Source organism: Coenobita brevimanus, chromosome 98, assembly GCF_032717465.1.
Source record: "Coenobita brevimanus isolate Jiangsu-jjx chromosome 98, ASM3271746v2, whole genome shotgun sequence".
Taxonomy (NCBI): domain Eukaryota; kingdom Metazoa; phylum Arthropoda; class Malacostraca; order Decapoda; family Coenobitidae; genus Coenobita; species Coenobita brevimanus.
In genome coordinates this window covers 11151941-11168475 of record NC_137051.1, presented here as the reverse complement: position 1 = coordinate 11168475, position 16535 = coordinate 11151941, and the positions used below count along the sequence as shown (strand labels likewise).

General features: G+C 42.0%; 1 protein-coding gene across 1 annotated transcript in view; it reads left to right on the top strand.

Annotated features, from left to right (window-relative positions):
- The window catches only part of LOC145414237 (putative phosphorylase b kinase regulatory subunit beta), a 286779-nt gene that overhangs the window by 161662 nt on the left and 108582 nt on the right, over positions 1-16535 (top strand). Inside the window, exons 15-16 of the mRNA XM_080283817.1 lie at positions 8150-8265; positions 10631-10773. Of these exons, the coding sequence (XP_080139943.1) occupies positions 8150-8265; positions 10631-10773 (259 nt within the window). The remainder of the gene's footprint in view (positions 1-8149; positions 8266-10630; positions 10774-16535) is intronic.

Sequence of the window (16535 nt, the reverse complement as noted above, 5' to 3'; positions counted from 1 at the left end):
AGAAAACTAACTAACCCCTCTCTGGTAAACACATTTTCTTGCGCTTCTCAGTCGAGTCACATCCATCCTCTCCTCTCAGCTTCGCTGTACATTAAGCAGTTTTTCACTGTTCTTCCTCGTTTCTTATTTTTGCCATGCCTCCCAAGTGACCTTCATCATCTCCAGCATCCAGGGAACCAGCTGCCAAGAAGAAACAGCACCGTACTCTGACTCTGGAGAGGAACTTTGACCATCAACAGCTTCAGATACCTGCACCAGTCAAGGAAGTACCAGAGGAGCAATAGGGTTCCACCATGTGACATAGCACCATATCGACGACACGAATCTCCAGCTGCAGCATGGGTCTATATTTAACTGTGCAGTGTACTAATACTACAGTAATTAGTTGTATGTTTTATTTTTTTATATCTGTACAACAGTATAGTACTGTATATGTGTATGCATACTTCTAAATAGGAGGGGTAGAGTTTAAGTGGGGGGTCCAATGGGGTCCTGGAATGCATCCCCCCTTTTACATTTATATTTCAATGGGGAGAATCGTTCCGATATACGAAATTTCAGATTACGAAAAAAAATTTTTGTCCCTATCCCTTTAGTATTTTGAGGGCTCACTGTATTGTATTCTTATTATAGGCATTGTATTTATATGTGCAACATCATATGGGATGGTATTTACTGTACTTGTACTGTATAACTACATAAACCATTGAATTCTCCATGTGAAACTTCATAGAGTAAGCTGTGGTTGCACACATAGGACCAAACGACTCCACGGATATAGCGACCCACCCCCTCCCCCCAATTAGTTTGTTATATCAAAGATTTACTGTATATGTAATTTGGTGTGACCCACTGCTTCAACAATTGTGAAATGATCCTTTAATATATGTTAGTTTCATAAAGAGCATTTAATATTTATACAGCCATCATCCTGTTAGATGCATGTTCATACCTTAATCATCTGAAGGTACACTAAATAAATAGATTCTAATATCTGGTGATGTTTAAGAGGCACTACAAAAAGTTTTTAGACAATCACTTAGTGAAATTACAGCTATAAGGGTCCTTTTAGGTGAGCTTTCATTATTCATAGGTTTGTCTGTTCTCTTTCATAATTCGTAGGTTTGTTCTGTTCCCTTTCATAATTCATAGGTTTGTTCTGTTCCCTTTCATTCCAGTAAAACCTCACTATAACGGACCAGTTGGAACTCAAGAAATTCTGAAAAAAGCAAAAGTCAGATAAAAGCGACATCTGGACTTCCCATGCTAACCCAAACTTTTTGCAATATACATATCAAAGCAGTTTTCCTGATGAGATACTGAAGAAAAGCTAGGGATTCATTCCAGGCCCAAACCCAAACTCTTATATACCTTAATCAACAGAGACTTACACGGTAACATCATAGGTAGTATTTGGCGGGGGTTTAAGATATTAGGATAAATAACCAATTTAATGAAATAAATGGTCAACAGATTCCCAGTCTGTTGCTGAGAGGAAAAGCATATAATATATATAGCTCCTCTACTAATGGTAGAAAAGGAAATTCACCTTGTAAGACAGAAGGAATTGACGTATGAAGTAAAGTACAGTATTAAGTTTTACTTTATTCAGGCTTACAGCGCCAGTTCTCTAGAGACGAGATTCGTAAACTTTCTCTTCAACAGTACACAGTGGAAAATAATCACTCATGATTGCTGTTATGAGTACTGCTGGCCTCTGAGAGAAAGTGTCCTTACCTCTTGACAATCAGTACCACTAAATAGGTTCTTGCTGATGCTAACTCCTAGCTTGCACAATGGATTATTATGAATTAAAAGCAAAGAACTGGCGTAACTACTAGTTGTGATTAATATCAAGGAAAGTTTGTGCAAACTGGAAGCAAGCAAATTAAAATAAGATGGAAAAATTTAAGACGATTATTATATTTAATCGAGCCCCCCCAAAAAAGAACTACAAATTTATCAATTACAGCAAGATAAACTCTTACATTACAAGAATCTCAAAGACAGTAAATTTAGAATCTCAAGCATCATCATCCTTCCCTCCTCTTTTCTACTCTGATGGCTCTGTAGCTATTTCTTCTACTGATAAAGCAGATCTCTTCGCTCAGACTTTCTCCTCCAATTCCACCTTAGATGATTCCGGTGCTGTTCCTCCATCACTTCCTCTCTCTGACTTCCTCATGGCTGACATTAAAATTTCTTCAGCTGATGTATTTTCTGCCATCACTGGCCTCGATACTAACAAGGCATGTGGGGCTAATGGGGTCCCTCCTGTTGTCCTCAAGAACTGTGCTTCTGTGCTTACACCCTGCCTAGGTAAACTCTTTCGCCTTTGTCTTTCAACTTGTACCTTTCCTTCTTGCTGGAAGTTTGCTCTCATTCAGGCTGTCCCAAAGAAGGGTGACCATTCCCAACCCTCTAACTATCGTCCAATTGCTTTAACATCCTGTGTCTCAAAAGTTTTCGAGTCTATTCTTAACAGAAAAATTTTAAAACATCTTTCCTATCACAACTTTCTTTCTGATCATCAGTATGGGTTCCGTCAGGGACGCTCCACTGGCGACCTTCTCGCCTGCCTTTTAGACTCCTGGTCATCCTCTTGGGACTTTGGCAAAAGCTTTGCCATCGCACTTGACATCTCAAAGGCTTTCGATCGAGTCTGGCATAAATCTTTAATTTCCAAACTGCCCTCTTATGGTTTCTATCCTTCTATCTGTGCCTTCATCTACAGCATCCTTTCTGGTCATTCTGTAGCTGCTGTTGTAGACGGCCATCGTTCTTCTCCTAGATCTATCAACAGTGGCGTTCCTCAGGGCTCTGTCCTATCACCAACACTCTTCCTTTTATTCATCAATGATCTTCTAAGCTGTACATCTAACCCTATCCACTCATACGCTGATGATTCCACCCTTCACCTTTCCATGCGGTTCCTGCAACGTTCATCCCAGCAGTTACTTCAACAATCAAGGGAGGAGTCTATGGCACACCTAATTTCTAACTTGGTTCGTATCTCTGACTGAGGTAAAAATAATCTTGTTGTTTTTAATGCATCAAAGACTCAGATTTTACACCTATCAACCTGACCGAATCTTCCACAGGCGTACCCACTAATGTTTAAAAATATCCAGCTCAAGCTTGCACCATCCTTGAACATGCATGGGGTTTCGTTCACTCTGGGTTTATCTTGGAAAGATCATATTACATCGCTTGTAAAATCAGCATCCAAATGATTAGGTGTGCTAAGCCAACTCCATACCTTCTTTACCCCTGCACAGTTGTTGGCTTTATACACAGGTTTTATTCGCCTGTGTGTAGAGTACAACTCTCATGTGGGGAGACTTCCCACTTACAGCTCTTCTCAATAGGGTGGAGTGAAAGTCTTTTATTCCTTAACTCTCCTCCTCATGCTGGCTCCCTTCAACCTCTTTCTCCGCTGCACTGTTGCCTCTTTATCTCATTTCTGTCGCTACTTCCATGGTTACTGCTCCTTTGAACTGTTTGCATCCCTCCACCTCTACGACGGGAGTGTAGCACCTGTCTAGCAACAAACTGTCATCCCTTTTCTGTCCAGCTCTCTAATGCAAGAGTTAACTGTTACTCCCAGTCCTTCATTAATGCAACAAGTCAACTCTGGAACTGTCTCCCTCTGTTTGTATTTCCTACTTCCTATGATCTCCAGTCTTTCAAACTCAGTGTATCCAGGCATCTCGAAATGAACAGATCTTGACATTGGCTCACTTTTGTATTGTTTTTTTTTTTTCTTCTTGGAAGGAATTGTTTACGGGCTCCTAGCCTTTGGTTCCTTCTTACTCGCATTTAAAAAAAAAAAAAAAATCATTCAATCCATCCATCCATCCATCCATCGTCCAATCCTACAGTACATTGCCCCATGAGGAGCGTAGGAGCCCGGGGCTGGGCAGTTGGTCCCGACATTTAAGATGAGAGTGACCAGCCTCACTCATCCCTGAGTGGCATTACATGAGCAGTCACCCCCAACCACCCCTTGTATATAAACCTTCACCAGCTCAATCCAATTGGAGCACAATAATTACCCACTAAACCACCAGGCGCCAAAATTTGGTTATATGGTTACCACCCAGCATAGTAAATGGTTTCCTGGTGTACAGGGGGAATAGGGTGGGACACACACACACACACACACACACACACACACACACACACACACACACGCAGTGGTAACATTCTCGCTTGCCATCTGGTAGACGGGAGTTCGCGCCTCGCTCAGGTTGCGAAAAGTTTCACTGACGAAGTGGGTGGTTACTGTCCCCCTTGAGCAAGGGGATGGGTGTGTGCGTGTGTGAAGGTCACAGCCTTGCCCTTAGATCGGACTATATGAACTCTCAGCTCCCTTCCGGGAGGGTAAAAGCTGACGATCACGACCATCAGGTGATCCTCACCGACCCGGTGACCCGGTGAATTACACACATACACACACACACACACACACACATTTGTCAATGGCAAATTGAAACAAAAGGAAGGAATCACCAAACTGATAGTAGAAGGAGAGGTCTATAAAGATGCAGCAATGCAAGCAGACATGATGAACAAATGTTTCCATTCAGTTTTCACTAATGACAAGGAGTTTGTGGAAGGGGAGGGAGTGACTAGAAATGTAGTGATAAAAGATATAAAAGTGGAAGTACAGGAAGTGTATAAATTACTGGAAACTCAAGGTCTCGCTACCATACAGCATTACACTCCTAACACATGCTGCATACAAAGACCCCGTAGCACGTAGGGAGAGTCCTCTCAATGTCAGGAGAGGCAAAAGCTCCCTGAACGTCTTCCAACCACTTCTCACCCTAGCCACGGAGCTAGCTCCAGCCCCACCTCCAGCACACAACATGTCTCCCAAATAACAAAACTCTTCCACACACTCAAGAGATTCACCAGCAAGTTCAATCCTTTCACGTCTGACAATCTCCACCTGCTCACCCTGACACGCCGTACACATAATATCAGCATTATCTCGCAGTCTACCTCTGATACCACTACATCTCTTATGCACCCATTTATCACACACACCGCACAAGATGGAATTACTTCCCACGCCCTTGTGGCAAACTGCACGTGGCCACTCTCCATCGTCTTTGACAGTACCGCCACCAACCCTAGATATCATCACTTTTGTTTTATCTGCATTTACCCTTAAACCCTTGTGCCCCATACCATCTCTTCACTTCCTAAACCTTTCCTCTGCCTCCCTTTCGTTCTCTGCAATCAACACCAAATCATCAGCATACAACAACTCCCACGGGAATCCGTTTCTAAAGTCATGTGAAAGGGCTTCAAGTACCATGATAAACAACATGGGACTCAAGACTGACCCCTGATGCACACCAACATTCACTGGAGTGTATTGGTGTTGTGATGAGGAGAGGTAGATTGAGATGGTTTGGACATGTGGAGAGGATGGGGGATGATAATTGGGTGAGGAAGGTGAGAAGTGTTAATATTGGGGGTGTGGTTATGAGGGGTAGACCGAGAAAGACATGGGACGAGGTCATTAAGTGTGACCCCAGGGTTAAGGGACGGAACAGGGAGGCTGCAATGGATTGTGCAGCATGGAGAGCCACCGTTAGGTGACCAAGGCCGACACATCCAAGCATGTTGGAGCCTTTAAAAACGAAAACGAAACTCAAGATGTAAGGAAAGCCTCAGGACCAGATGGAATCTCTAATTGGGTACTGAAGGAATGCAGAAAACAACTGGCGGATAAGATTCACAGTTTAATTGTGTGTTCTCTGGAAAAGGGGAAAGTGCCTCAAGAAGGAAGAGGGCAAATGTGGTACCAATTTATAAGGGAGGAAACAGGGAAGAACCCCTGAATTATAGACCAGTGTCCCTAACCAGCATGATTGCAAAATTGTGCGAAAGAATTCTGAAAGATAGATGGATAAAATATCTGGAAGAGATGAATATTTTGGCTGATAGCCAGTTTGGATTTAGAAGTGGAAGGTCATGTGTTTCCAACTTGTTGAGTTTTTACTCAAGTGTGATTGATGTGCTACAGGAGAGAGATGTTTGGGTGGATAGTGTGTATTTGGATTTGGAGAAGGCCTTTGACAAGGTACCCCATAAGAGACTAATGTGGAAACTAGAGCATATAGGAGGACTGAAGGGGAACCTCCTGGAATGGATGAGAGACTTTTTGAGAAACAGACAAATGATGACAGTAATAAAGGATAGGATGTCTGGATGGAGGGAAGTAACAAGTGGAGTCCCACTGGGCTCGGTGTTGGCTCCAGTAATGTTCCTGATTTATGTAAATGATGTGGTAGACGGAGTGAACAGTTATGCAAGCCTGTTTGCTGATGATGCAAAGATCTTGAGGAAGGTAGAGATTGAGAAGTTTTGTAAAATGCGGCAGGAAGATCTGGATAGGATACACGATTGGAGCCGGATGTGGGAAATGAAATTTAATGCAAAGAAATATAAAATATTGGAAATGGGTAAAAGTACCAGGAGGCCATCATTGAATTATTTGATGGGTAATGAACCAATCACATAAGCGAGAGAAGAGAAAGATTTGGGAGTGCAGGTCCAGGACAGTTTGTCACCTGAAAAACACATTAACAAGGCAGTTAGAGAGACGTATAAACTCCTGACTAATATAAGAGTAGCTTTTCATTATATGGATGAGGAGATGATGAAAAAATTGTTAGTGGCCATGATTCGCCCCAGGTTAGAATATGCAGCAGTAGTGTGGTCCCCTCACAAAAAGAAAGATAAAAACAAGATTGAGAGAATACAAAGAACAGCAACCAAAATGGTCCCCAGTCTGACAGATCTGTCGTACAGAGAGAGGCTGGAAAAACTGGATTTGCCTTCCTTAGAAGAAAGGAGAAAGAGAGGTGACATGATTGCAGTGTTCAGGACCATGGTGGGAGTAGATAAAATTGACAAAGAAGATCTGTTTTTATGGGATAAGAGAGCAACAAGAGGACCCGGAATGAAACTGAAGAAACCAAGCTGCTTGAAGGATATCAAGAAATATAGTTTTCCTTATAGATGTATAGACCTGTGGAATAGCCTGGACAAAAAGATCGTCTAGTCTAAAAACTTAAATGAGTTTAAAGCTAATTTTGACTTACTGAGAAACAGAGACGGGACCCCACGAGTGTAGCTCATTTCCTGTATATCACAATTAGGTAAATTAGGTAAATACACACACACACACACACACACACACACACACACACACACACACACATCCCCTCCATCCCCCCTCTTCTCCCCCCATCCCCAACCCCCCCTGTCCTTCCTCCATCCCCCGCCAAACTCGGCATTTTTTTTCTTAGTTTTTGGAAGTTTACTTGAAAACTGTCGATCAAATCAAAATTCTGAAAACATCACAAGAAAGCTTGTGAAATTCTGCATGTAGGCATGTGCTTTACTCTCGCATGGTTGGGGCAAAATTTTGGGCTAGGATGCTGGGAAGTTATTTGAAGCTGTTTTTACGCTTGAACAAGTTTTATTGTCACTGCATTTCTGTCCTTTTATTTATCAGTTTTTTTTTTGTATAAACACCACCGAAGATGATAGTATACAGTTTATATCAAAACAGTAATGCCAGTTTCGTGGGACAAATTTGGCCATGGAATTTTTTTCTTTGTGTCCAGGCAGAAGTCCCCATAGCTGGGATGGAGGAGAGATGGGGGAGAAAAGAGGGGATGGAGGGAGGACTGGGAGAGCTGCATGCACCTCCACATCTGCATTCAGACCCACTCATTTGTAACCTATGGAGAGGGGAAGCACTTAGAAAATACTTTATTGTTACTACTGTACTTAATTTTAAACACTTTTTAGATACTGTATTGTATACTTTATACACCTTATCATTAATGATCTTACAAACTAAAGATGTTCACTTTGTATATTTCACTTATCACTCGTCGCTCTCGGACTTTTGTATAAGAATTAAGTCTGGTTGGCTCCTCGACTCCAATAAAAACGAATTCTTGTATATTGAAGTCCATTATATTGAGGCTTTATTGTATTTGTAGGTGTGTCTGTTCCCCAACACCTGTGAAAAGCAAGGGATGATTGCATTTGCATCTTCAGTCTGTCATCCATAGTGAAATACCCATTCTTGCTGCCATTCACCCCTACTTCTCTACAGGGATGTTCATTTCCGAGAACTACTAGACCTCCTTGCCCAGTTGAAGACAGGCTACTGTGATGGCCTGAAAGTGCGTACAGGCAGACTTCAAAATCTCATCTCTTCCTCTTGCATTGGTGGGTCTTAATATCGGTATTGGTATGTAGATAATTTCCATTGTAATGAATACCTGTTCTATTTGTTATATTGCATCTTTTGAATCCATCCTTACATCATCCAGTCCCCATTTGCCACATATAAGCAGTGAGCATATTGGACTGGGGCTAGGCTACTTAATCCCGACAGTTAAGGTAAGGGTGACCAGTTTTACCCTTCCCTGAGTGGCATTATGTGACCAGTAAACCCCAAGCATCCTTCAGGCAGAAAATGTTAGACTCCATCTAACTGGAGCATCCTAACCCACTAGACCCCCATACATCATGTGGTGTTGTGGATACTGCCCAGTGTCATAAATGGTTTCCTGGGTTACTGGGAACTTTGGTATTTAATTAGTTTATAGCTTGAAAGGTGGGGCCACTCACCATCCACTCACTCAATGTAGTGTTGCTTTGGGCGTCTGCACATTCCTTTCTCTTCTGTCTTTCTTTCCTTCATTTTTTCCTCTTTCTTCCACCTATGGGTGACTTCACACTCCCTCTTCTGTCTTTCTTTCCTCTTCCTTCAGCTTATCAGTGACTCTACACTGAGTGACATGCCAAATGGTTTTCTGTACACCAGGAAACCATTTACTCTGCTGATTGGTAACCATATAACCAAATTATGGCACCTGGTGGTTTAGTAGGTAATTAAGGTGCTCCAGTTGGATTGAGCCTGTGTGGGTTTATATCCAGGGGGTGGTTGGGTTTATTGCTCACGCGGTGCCACTCGGGGATGAGTGAGGCTGGTTACTCTCATCTTAAATGTCAGACAATCTTGCCTAACCCCGGCTTCCTACGCTGCCCATGGGGCAACATAGGATTGGATGATAGATGGATGGATGGATTATAGCTTGAAGTTTGTTGAGAAGTTAAAGGTTACAGTTGATAGCTCGAAATTTGTTGAGAAGTTAGGGGTTACAGTTGATAGCTTGAAGTTTGTTGAGAAGTTAGGGTTAACAGTTTATAGCTTGAAGTTTGTTGAGAAGTTAGTAGTTACTTTTTATTTTCAATACTAGAGTACTTTATGAACAAGATACTTTTGTATTTTTATTCAAGTACCCTTTCCTCATCATATTTTGACGAGTAAAATTTGTAACTGTATTAATACTCTAACATAAGTAGTGAGGTTGGGTACTTTTAACATCCCTGATTTTTGGTGTAAGAAGCAGCAAGTGAAGTGAAATAACATTAATTTAAAAACTGGATTGTGTTGGGTGGGTGACCCAACAAAGTTGGATGAGAGTAGACCGAGGATGAGGTGGAGGGATGGAGTTGAGAGGTATATGAGGGAGGGGGGGGTGAGTTGGGGGGAGGGGAGTCAAATGGTGGGTGACAGAGTGACTTGGAGGCGTTTTGTCTGCGGCCACCCTTTGCGGGATTAGGGCGTCGGGCTATAGATAGATAGATAGATAATTGTTGTTGTTATTATTATTATTATTATTATTATTGTTATTATTTATTATTATTATTGTTATTATTATTATTATTATTATTGATTAGATGATGAATGAATGAATTATTATTATTATTATTGCTTAAAAGAAAGTTGAAATCCACCCATGGCATCCAGATTGACCACAGATGCAAACAAGATTATATCATCCAGAATTTTCCTTGTCTTCCTGGCCAAGTGGAAAACAACCTTGAAATTATGAACAGTAGATATATAAAACTGAATTTAATGATGCCATGAGTGATTTTAGAAGTGAATGAACCTCGGGATTTTGTGGAAAAGGAGTTAAAGGTCCAATTTAAGGACTGTGGAGTTGAGAATTATGGTTCTGCTGTTGCTGATTGAAGTCTTTGTCTTCATGGTTGAATATTTAATTTAATTTTATCAGTTCCTTTCCATTAAATCCAATATCAAAGTTTGTACCACAGGTTCCCCCGCTTGACATCCACCCATCACTTTATCCTTAAATAGTGGTGACCAAGTTCACCTTGCTGGGATTAGATCAAGATATGAATAGAATAATAGATGGCACATGCCTTACTTATAGAATAGATCCACACAGCATAACCCATGTTATGAAGAACTGCACACCACACTTCACGAAAAGACAGACACAACGTCAGTGGTTTAGGGAACCTTTGGGATGACCCAGTAGAGGTAGATATCTGACACAGAGACATCAGTGGTTTAGGGAACCATGGGGATGACCCCATATGGGTGCTTGCTTACCTGTGATTGACAGGTTGCTGAGCCAAGCATGATCGTAGTTGAGCAGCAACAACAACAGACTGACTGAAAGCTACACAGTCCTAACTTTGCCTAGCAATATTGTTTTAACAGTTGTTAAACATTTGTAATTGAGGAGTAAATAATGATTACTTTGGCCAACAGAGCATCTTGACTTCATGAGCACAATGGATATAGACCTGGACATCACTCCATTTGAACAGCTTGAGCATGCCAGCATTGGCTACCAGAGCCTAACTGATGTTCCCACAGCCGTCACATACTCTGAGGATTCCACGAATTTCAAGGTGATATGTCAGCTTATGATACGGAAAAAATTGCATGTATTTTTGTTTATTCGTAGGCCTTATATCTGATTGATGTACTCTTGAACTTCATATTGTATTAACCCATAAGCTTCTAGTCTCAGAAACTTCTTACCCCAAATAACAGTGCTTCTCATCTTTTCAGTCCTGATGCCTTTTTCCTTCCACCTATTAAGTTTTTCAAAACTGGTTTTGATAAAAATGCCTCTAAGCCTTCTTGTCACCATGTCTCATGGTACCCCTCTGGCATTCCAAGCCTGATGTCCACATTCTTAGCCTCATGCATGGTGTACCTTTCCTTATTTGTCTATCATTTTTGTTTCTGTACACTCTTTATCAGAGCATCTTTAACTTCATGTATAGATCATTTGTCATCCAACCCTTTTTTGCCTCATCGAGAGCTTAGAGACCCGAGGCTAGGCTATTTAGTCCTAACATTTAAATTGACAGTAATCACCCTCACTTGCTTCTGAGGGGCATTTTGTGTGCAGTAAACCTCAGTCAACCTTAGATCTAAGCCCTTATTAGACCAGTTCACTTGAAGCACCTTGACCCTCTAGATAACCAGATGTCATTGGTTATATGGTTACCACCTAATGTGGTAAAAGGTTTCCTGTAATGGAGGAAACCATTTTGGCCTGTCATTGAGCGAAGAGTCACTAGAAGGTAGCACTACGTCTAAGGAGGGGATGGTGAGTCCCTCTCCACCAAACATATGCTTTCTCTGTAACCAAACCATCTCCATGCAAACTTCTTAGCAACACTAATGACATTCTTCTCTGCTTCTCTTTGTCCACACACTTACATCATTTGTTCATGCATTTCTCAAGGTAATTTCTTCCAGGGGTTTGATTAACTAGCATGTTCAGAAGCTGAGGCATCAAACTTAAATTCATTACCTCAGATTGTGCACTATTAGCATACTGCAACACACATGATGGTTTGGTATTCACTACCATTTTTAACAGTACCTTACTCTGTTCATAAATTGCTCCTGCCTCTAGACTGTCACTCCAGCTGATTTTTGCACAGCCAATAACAGAGGCTCTTACAAGTAGACGTTTGACATGATCAGCCAATCACAGAGCTTTTCCTTATCATTTGTTTGGCTTCCTAATGTAAACAAACAGCTTGTTCTTCCACTGATACAGGGAAGAGCACAACTGTCTCATTATTTGATTAAGCCAACAGCAGCAAGAACAAAAGAAATGCACCCAGCCCAACAGACCTTGCCAAGAGACCTCCCAGTTTTTCCAGTGACAAAATAATAAGCTGCCATGACAATGAGGATTTTTTTTTTTTTTTTTTTTTAACAAGCATGTTTATTCTCCTCTGGTGCCGTGATGGAAATATAGGGACTATACGTGCATCCAGTTTCTGTTAAAAATTTATAATTTGACTAATTTCTTGATCTGAATTATTTATCTCCTTCATTGCTGCCTACTAATCTACGTACAGTACAGTACTTAAACGCACTCACATTTTCCATTCCTCCTCATCCAGCCTCACTGTACATTCAGTGACTTAATTTCTCTTGAAGACCATAACTATACTCTCCCCTACATTCACCTTTAGATTATGTTTCTTACACACTCTCCCAAACACATTCACCAAGCCTTGCAGTTCCCCTTCGTATACAGATTCAACTCTTTGGAGACATGACACATCCCTGTTTCAATCTAACCTTCAGATAGAAAAATTCACTCAGTTCACTGTCCACATGTACTGCAGCCTTAGCACCTTCATATATACTCTTCACGGCACTCAGCAACTTCCCATTTACTCCATATATTCTTAACACTTTCCACAATCCTTGTCTATCCACCCTGTCATATGCTTTCTCCAAATCCATGAAAGCTGCGTACAAGTTCTTTCCTTTCTCTAGAAACTTTTCCACTAATAACCTAAGAGTGAACATCTGTAGCACCAGTCGAGCAGGGCAGTACTCCCGAGGTGGATGAAAAGCTGATGACAGGGAGTGCTGGAGCTCCCGTTTCATCAGCCCTCAGGACTAGTTCCTGACCATCCCCCTTTGCTGAACTTTTTCAGTGACTCAGTTACACAGAGAGTAGGCCAGCATGCTCTCCAGTACAAATTTCTCTAACTATGTACACCAAACTACATGCACAGTACACACTACACTTCCTATTCAAAATTTAACTCAAAATGGCGTCTCTTCACCAAGCCTCGGAGTCCCCGGGGGGGGGACCATAATTCCCCCCACCATCCGCCCCTCTCCCGGTGATGACTCGAGGTGCCTGGAACCACTGTCTGACTCTCTTCTTCTTCATTTCTGCAACATTCGCGGCCTTTCCTCTAACTTTCACTCTGTTGAGCACCACCTCTCCTCCTCTAAACCTCACCTTCTTTTTCTAACGGAGACTCAGCTGTCTGAGGCAACTGACAGCAAACCCTTTTCTTTATCCTCCTACTTTCTCTATACTCATTTCAAAGCCAAAGGTGGCTGTTGTGTATATATACGCAACGACTTATCTTGCTCTCGTGTTCCTGAACTCGATTCTTCTGAATTCTCTACACTCAGGCTTCGGCTTTCCTGTCATTCTCTGACTAATTATATCTGTGCTGTTTACTTATCCCCTAATTCTACTGACTATCAAAAATTCTTCGACTATCTTACTTCTACGATGGAACACATTCTATCCATTTCTCCTTTCTCTGAAATCTCCATTCTAGGAGATTTCAATGTTCACCACCACCTTTGGCTCTCCTCTCCTTTCACGGATCCACCTGGTGAACAAGCTTACATCTTTTCTATCCTTAATGACCTAGAGCAGCTTGTACAGCACCCTACCCATATCCCTGACCGCCTTGGAGAGAACTCCAACATACTTGACCTCTTCCTCACAACTAATCCTTCTGCTTACTCTGTTAATCTTTTCTCTCCGTTGGGCTCCTCCGATCACAACCTTATTACCTTAACCTGTCCTATCACTCCGGTACAGCCTGTGGACCCTCCAGGGAAACGTCGTCTGTGGCATTTTGGAGCCGCGGACTGGGAGGCCCTCAGGCAGTACTTCTTTGATTTTCTCTGGAATGACTATTGCTTCCATGGCCGGGAGCCATCTGAGTGTGCCTTGCGCATTACGGAGGTTATTCTCTCGGGCATGGAAGCATACATTCCTTTCTCATATCCTTTGACTAACACAAGAAAGCCTTGGTTTAATCACGCTTGTTCTATTGCTGTCTGCAACAAGGAGAGGGCCTACAAAAGGTACCGGAGCCAACCCATCCCTGAATCACATCATCTTTACGTTTCTGCCCGGAATCGTGCTAAGTCTGTTCTTCGCTCTACTAAAAATAATTTCATCCATACTAAATGCTCTCAACTCTCCAACTCAAATTCTTCCCGCTCCTTCTGGCACCTTGCCAAAAATCTTTCTAACAACTTTACCTCTTCATCCTTCCCTCCTCTATTCTACTCTGATGGTTCTGTAGCTATTTCTTCTACTGATAAAGCAGATCTCTTCGCAAAGACTTTCTCCTCCAATTCCACCTTAGACGATTCCGGTGCTGTTCCTCCATCACTTCCCCCCTCTGACTTCCTCATGGCTGACATTAAAATTTCTTCAGTTGATGTATTTTCTGCCATCACTGGCCTCAGTACTAACAAGGCATATGGGCCTGATGGTGTCCCTCCTGTTGTTCTCAAGAACTGTGCTTCTGTGCTTACACCCTGCCTAGGCAAACTCTTTCGCCTTTGTCTGTCAACTTGTACCTTTCCTTCTTGCTGGAAGTTTGCTCTCATTCAGCCAGTCCCAAAGAAGGGTGACCACTCCCAACCCTCCAACTATCGTCCAATTGCTTTAACGTCCTGTATTTCAAAAGTTTTCGAGTCAATTCTCAATAGAAAAATTTTAAGGCATCCTTCCTATCACAACCTTCTTTCTGATCGTCAGTACGGATTCCGTCAGGGACGCTCCACTGGCGATCTTCTCACCTACCTTTCAGACTCCTGGTCATCCTCCTTTCGGGACTTTGGCGAAAGCTTTGCCATTGCACTTGACATCTCAAAGGCTTTCGATCGAGTCTGGCATAAATCTTTAATCTCCAAACTGCCCTCCTACGGTTTCTATCCTTCTATCTGTGCCTTCATCGCTAGCTTCCTTTCTGGTCGTTCTATAGCCGCTGTTGTAGATGGCCATCATTCTTCTCCTAGATCTATCAACAGTGGTGTTCCTCAGGGCTCTGTCCTATCACCAACTCCCTTCCTTTTATTCATCAATGATCTTCTAAGCTGTACATCTAACCCTATCCACTCATACGCTGATGACTCCACCCTTCACCATTCCATTCGGTTCCTGCAACACCCATCTCAACAGTTACTTCAACAAACAAGGGATGAGGCTATGGCACACCTATTGTCTGACTTGGCTCGTATCTCTGACTGGGGTAAAAATAATATGGTTGTTTTTAATGCATCTAAGACTCAGTTCCTGCACCCATCAACCCAACAAAATCTTCCACAGGTATACCCACTAATGTTTAATAATATTCAGCTTAATCCTGCATCATCCTTGAACATGCTTGGGGTTTCATTTACTCGGGACTTATCTTGGAAAGATCATATTACATCTCTTGTAAAATCTGCTTCCAAGAGATTGGATGTGCTAAGCCGACTCCGCTCTTTCTTTACCCCTGCACAATTGTTGACTCTATACAGGGGTTTTATCTGCCCCTGTGTGGAGTACAACTCTCATGTGTGGGGAGGCTCCTCACATACAGCTCTTCTCAATAGGGTGGAGTCAAAGGCTTTTCGTCTCATTAACTCTCCTCCTCTTACTAACTCCCTTCAACCTCTGTCTCTTCACCGCACTGTTGCATCTTTATCTCTTTTCTATTGCTACTTTAATGGTCACTGCTCCTCTGAACTGTCTGCTTGCATTCCTCCACCCCTACAACGGGCACGTAGCACCCGTCTGGCAGCAAACTCTCATCCCTTTTCTGTCCAACTATCTAATGCAAGAGTTAACCGTTACTCCCAGTCTTTCATTTATGCAACAGGTCAGCTCTGGAACTGTCTCCCTCTGTCTGTATTTCCTGCTGCCTATGATCTCCAGTCTTTCAAACGCAGTGTGTCCAGGCATCTCAAAATGTTCGGATCTTGAATTTGGCTCTCTATTGTATTTTGTTTTTCTCTTGGAGGGAACTGTTACTGCGGGCTCTTGGCCTTTAGTTCCTTCTTCCTCACAAAAAAAAAAAAAAAAAAAAAAAAACTTCCCTTCCTAAAACCTCCCTGTTTTTCTCCAATTAATTCCTCTGTTATTTCCCTAACTCAGTCAGTAATTATCCTTCTATTTACTTTTCCTGTTACACTTAGAATTCCCTTATGATTACCACACATTTCTTTTTCCCCTTTCCTTTGTACAAGAGAATAATTATACCTGGCATCCAATCCTCCAGGACTTTACCTTCGTCCTGCATTGTTGTGGGACTCGTAATTTTTCCTAGCTTTTTCAAATATCACAACTCGGTTGGTTAATACCTCTGTTAACACTAGACTGGCTGAGTCCTGTGAGATAAGCAATAACAAACCTAATCTGAAACACCATAACTGTACAGAACCTAACCTGACCTAACCAAACTTGACGAAAACCAAAATTAATTTAGATGTGATAACAATGGTAGGAAACATGACCTAACCTACCCAGACCTACATAATATTTTTTTTAACTTAGATGCCATAACAGGGGAAGATAATTTAACTTTATCAGACCTGGTCTAAT